Source organism: Ailuropoda melanoleuca, chromosome 1 (assembly GCF_002007445.2).
Source record: "Ailuropoda melanoleuca isolate Jingjing chromosome 1, ASM200744v2, whole genome shotgun sequence".
Taxonomy (NCBI): domain Eukaryota; kingdom Metazoa; phylum Chordata; class Mammalia; order Carnivora; family Ursidae; genus Ailuropoda; species Ailuropoda melanoleuca.
In genome coordinates, this window is record NC_048218.1 from 7748041 (window position 1) to 7753687 (window position 5647).

The 5647-nt window shown below is 36.6% G+C and overlaps 1 protein-coding gene and 1 long non-coding RNA gene across 2 annotated transcripts in view; one reads left to right on the forward strand and one right to left on the reverse strand.

The window, feature by feature from the left end:
- Positions 1-1579, reverse strand: part of TTC3 (tetratricopeptide repeat domain 3) — a 55903-nt gene extending 54324 nt beyond the window's left edge. The window contains exon 1 of the mRNA XM_034654345.1: positions 1573-1579. Coding sequence (XP_034510236.1) covers positions 1573-1579 — 7 coding nt within the window. The remainder of the gene's footprint in view (positions 1-1572) is intronic.
- A 2363-nt stretch (positions 1580-3942) lies between these two features.
- LOC117801378 lies at positions 3943-4352 on the forward strand. The gene is made up of 2 exons (XR_004623873.1): positions 3943-4046; positions 4276-4352. It is a non-coding gene; the product is annotated as an uncharacterized LOC117801378 (long non-coding RNA).
- The last annotated feature ends 1295 nt before the right edge of the window (positions 4353-5647 follow it).

Consider the following 5647-nt stretch of genomic DNA (forward strand, 5'->3'; position numbering starts at 1 on the left):
ACCTGGTTAACCAAACCAGCAATCTGGGGGTCAATCTAGACTCCCCAGTCTCTTTCAACATTCCTATCCGACTGACCACAAAGTCCTGTCCTTTCTATCCATCTAAGAAATCTATAATTAGCACACACCTCTTCATGCCTGTGACACTGCCTTATCTGTCACTTCATCTTTTTCTCCTCTGAACTAATTTAACAAGCAGCCTCCTAGCTGGTCACTTGCCTTCAACCTTGGCACTCTCTAAAACTCCCATCATAACATTTCAGTGCTTAAAATCATTCAACAGCTTCCCCTCATCTACAGAATAAAGTCCAAACTCCCTACCATAGAATGGAAGGCCTTTTGTAATCCTGTTTCTGCTTTTATTTCCAATCACTCCATGACATGCAACTTAGAAGCCATTCATACTCACGTGCTCCTGATTCATAAACAAACCTTATTCTACAACCACCTAATGCCTACCAGTCCTTAATACTCCATTCTGAGAAATACTTCCTGATCTCACTACTACCAAGTTTCTTTCTGCACCTCTTCTCTGTAAGACCAGAGCACCCTGTCCATATCTTTTTGACAGCAGTTANACTGGTCATCACAGATTTATCTTTTTGGGTCCAGAGGGCACATTGTGCTCTACTCATCTTGATTCCCTAACTCAGTGTTTCTCATATTTTTTATTCACACTCCCCAAGCACAAACTTTGCAAAATCCACTTGCCACCTATACTGTTATTCAATATTTTTTCTTGAGAATAACTTCTAACTTAGATATAAACTTGTTTTAATAGAAAATTTGATATCACAAGAAATCTTACATTTGGTATGACAGTTTTTTTCCTAATACAAACTCAAGTAAACATACTGCTAAAATTAAATATTAATGTAAAGGACTTCTAATCCCATCAGTTACAATGAACTAATGGGGGACTCTCACTGCAAAACAAAGTAGATCCTAGATTTAAAAAAATTTTTTAAGTTTGCTGAGCTCATAGAAATAGGGAACATTTAAAGCCACCCTTTCCCCCCAAAAAGGAATAAACCTCTAGCTAAAAACTAAAGCTGACAGTCAAGAGCTATAAGTAATAATGCCAAGAGCAATAATGGACACTGAGCCCTGGGCCAGAAGCAAAGTGAGGAAACTGAGCCACGTAATGTAAACTCCCTGGCTCCCAATGGAAGTGGATACAAATCCTACCAGAAGAAAAGCACCCTCAAATTAAACTCTTAAGATCCCACAGGGAAAGATCAATCAAATAGGAGTTCATAACCAAAGATCACCGAGCAAAAGAGGTGACAACCCACCATGAGGCAGAGACAACAGAAAGAACAAGCCATAAATTTAGATCCCTAAAGACATCAGACATTGGGAATGCCAGATACAGTCTACAGAATACCCATGGATTCAGAAAAACAAGCAAGCAACATGAGACTTGGTGTGTCTAAAAAAAGAAGTGGAACTTTGAGAAATAAAAAATATAATTGTTAAAATTAAAAGCGGAAAAAATGGATGCACTTAAGAGAAGACTGAGCACAGATGAAGAGAAACTGATGAACTACAAGATGTGCCCGATGAAATTACCCAGCATTGTAAATTCTGGCAAAGAAACAAGANCGGCAAAGAAACAAGAAAATGAATACTTTGAAAAGATGAAAAGTAATTGATCTGGAAACAGTTCAATACATACACATCTAATTAAAATTCCAGGAGAAAATAGATAAAATCAAAGATAATATTTATTACAAGGCTCGGAATCTTCTAGACTTTATGAAAGACAAAATTCAGAATCAAGAAACACATGTATCCTAAAGAGGATAAATAAAAAGTAACCTCAGTCAGACTCAGAAGGGAAATGACATAGCACCAAAGATAGAAAATCCAATGCAACCAAAAGTAAAAGAGTATTTTCTTCAGAGTAGCAAAAATAAAACAGGCAGAGGCTCTGCATGTAGAATACCTTTACCGCGCAGACAGAAAATAATCCATCAACCTAGAACTATATATCCATCGAAACTCTCTCTCAAGAACAAGGGTAAAATGAAAATAATTGTATTTTTTTAAAGATTCTATTTATTTGAGAGAGAGAGAACATGTGCACGCACAAAAGCAAAGGGAGAGGCAGAGGGAGAGGGAGCAGACTCCCCGCTAAGCATGGAGCCCAACGCGGAGCTTGAGCCCAGGACCCTGAAATTATGACCTGAGCCAAAGTCAGGCGCTTAAGTGACTGAGCCACCCAGGAACCCCTGAAAATAATTTTAGATAAAAACTGAGCTGACTACCAAGAGACTTGAACTAACTTCTAAAAAAATACCAATTAAAAGACATAAACTGTCTGACTAGATTAAAAGAAAAATCTCTATAACAAACATCTAAAATTTAAGGACGTAAAAAAAGAGACAGTAAAATAAAAAGATAGTCCAGATAAATTACCACCAAAAAAAAAGGTGGGAAAGGTTAAACAGATACTAACACAGAAAGCAATTCGGCATAGAGAGGATGACAGCGTAATAGAAAAGGTTCAATCCATGAGGAAAATAATGTTAAACTTTCACAAATCTAATCAAAGTCTCAAAATATATCAAAAAAAGTTGTTAGAACTACAGAAAGTCAGAAGGTGATAGTGGGAGATTGCGACACATCTCTCTCAATTAACGACAGGTGAAACAAAACTTAATAAAGACATTCTGAAAAACACAATTTACAAGCTTGGCCTAACAGATACATAACAATTAGAAAAATACATATGTGTCACAAGCATACACTGAAAAGTTATAATAATTCACTATGTACAAGGCCCTAAGTCCAGGGCAACCAAATATTTTTTAAAAGATAGAATAACTTTTTAAGGGACCTCCACACTGTTTTCCAGAGTGGCTGTACCAACTTGCATTCCCANGTGATAGTGGGAGATTGCAACACATCTCTCTCAATTAACGACAGGTGAAACAAAACTTAATAAAGACATTCTGAAAAACACAATTTACAAGCTTGGCCTAACAGATACATAACAATTAGAAAATACATACGTGTCACAAGTATACACTGAAAAGTTATAATAATTCACTATGTACAAGGCCCTAAGTCCAGGGCAACCAAATATTTTTTAAAAGATAGAATAACTTTTTAAGGGACCTCCACACTGTTTTCCAGAGTGGCTGTACCAACTTGCATTCCCACCAACAATGTAGGAGGGATCCCCTTTCTCCACATCCTCTCCAACAATTGTTGTTTCTTGCCTTGTCTATCTTTGCCATTCTAACTGGCGTAAGGTGGTATCTCAGTGTGGTTTTGATTTGAATTTCCCTGATGGCTAATGATTTTGAACATTTTTTCATGTGTCTGTTAGCCATTTGTATGTCTTCATTGGAAAAGNAGAAATAACAATGGCTGAAAATTATTAAGTTAAGCATGCAATTTAAGTTAGAAAAATAACATACAAATAAGAACAAAGACAGAATAAGTAAGGAAATAAAAGAAAAAGAATCAATGAACTAAAACACAAACATGTTATAGAACTAATTAGGCCAGGGGCGCCTGGGTGGCACAGCGGTTAAGCATCTGCCTTCGGCTCAGGGCATGATCGAGCCCCATGTCAGGCTCCTCTGCTATGAGCCTGCTTCTTCCTCTCCCACTCCCCCTGCTTGTGTTCCCTCTCTNATACAAATAAGTCCAAAGACAGAATAAGTAAGGAAATAAAAGAAAAAGAATCAATGAACTAAAACACAAACATCTAATAGAACTAATTAGGCCAAAAATCTTTTGGCAAGATTAATCAAGAAAAAAGAGAAGCCACATACAAGTAATATTCAAAATGAGAAAGGGAACATTAACTACAGATAAAGCAGAAATTAAAAAGGGAATTAAGAAAATACCATGAACTTGATGCCAATCAACTTAAAATTCTTGTTCAAAAACAAATTTTTTAAACTTACCAAAATCGACTAAAAGATAGAAAATCTGAAGTGCTATTACTACTCAGCTGCTAATCACTACTAAATTATTAACAATTTACAATCTATCTACAATGAAAACATTAGATCCAAATGATCGTAGAGGTAAATTCCACCAAACTTTTAAGAAACAAATCACTCCAGGGGCGCCTGGGTGGCACAATGGTTAAGCGTCTGCCTTCAGCTCAGGGCGTGATCCTGGCGTTGTGGGATCGAGCCCCATGTCAGGCTCCTCTGCTATGAGCCTGCTTCTTCCTCTCCCACTCCCCCTGCTTGTGTTCCCTCTCTCGCTGGCTGTCTCTATCTCTGTCAAATAAATAAATAAAATNTAGAGGTAAATTCCACCAAACTTTTAAGAAACTAATCACTCCAAACCAAACTGTCCCTGGAAACAGGGAAAAAAAAAAAAAAGCTATTCTCTAATTGGTATAAGGTCAATGTTACCTTAATGCCAAAATCAGACAAGATAGTCAATAAAGAAAAATGATGGGTGATTTCACCCACAAAAAGATACAAAAATCCTAAAATCAAATATTAGCAAAATCAATCCAGTAGTTCATGAAATAACAATTCACTAAGATCAATTTGGGTTTATCTCAGTGAAGAATACAAAAGAGAATTAAGAGTTTTAAAATATATAAATGGAAATTCATTACATTTCACAGATTAAAAAAGAAAAACCACAAAATATTAAGTTTTTCTGTCCCACGCAGAAAAGCATGTGACAAAATTGCAAAGACTTCCCTAACTTGGGGCGCCTGGGTGGCACAGCGGTTAAGCGTCTGCCTTCGGCTCAGGGCGTGATCCCGGCGTTATGGGATCAAGCCCCACATCAGCCCCTCCTCTGCTATAAGCCTGCTTCTTCCTCTCCCACTTCCCCTGCTTGTGTTCCCTCTCTCGCTGGCTGTCTCTATCTCTGTCGAATAAATAAATAAAATCTTTAAAAAAAAAAAAAAAAAGACTTCCCTAAATAAAGAGTATCTACAAACTTAAAGATTTTTTAATGGGGAAACATTCCCTTTAAAATCGGGAATGAGGGGCGCCTGGGTGGCACAGCGGTTAAGCGTCTGCCTTCGGCTCAGGGCGTGATCCCGGCGTTATGGGATCGAGCCCCACATCAGGCTCTTNNCTCCCCCTGCTTGTGTTCCCTCTCTCGCTGGCTGTCTCTATCTCTGTCGAATAAATAAATTAAAAAAATCTTAAAAAAAAAAATTTAAAATCAGGAATGAGACATGTATGCCCACAATAATCACTTCTAAAGAACAACCAGAATCACTTCCACTGAACATAAATGTAAAAGTATGCCAGCATATTAAGACCAGAAAAAAAAAACTGGAAGGGAAAATAATTGAAAGGAAGAACCAAAAGTGTCAGTATTTGCAATGATATAATTATTCACACAGAAAACTCAAAAGAATTACAGAAACTATATTAGAAATAGTAAGAGTTTATCGGGTGATGGCTAAAGGTTAACATAAAAATCCATTAAATTTTTATTTGCTAACAATAAAGCCAGAAAATAGAATCTTAAAAAATAACACTATTTGTAAAAGCAACAAANTCACTATTTATAAAAGCAAGAAAACTACTAGAAACATCAGAATCAACATTTTAAAAGTGTTAGATCTGTATGGCGAAAATTACAAAACTACATTAAAAGACATTAAAAACCTAAATAAATAGAAATACATACCATGTTCTCAGAC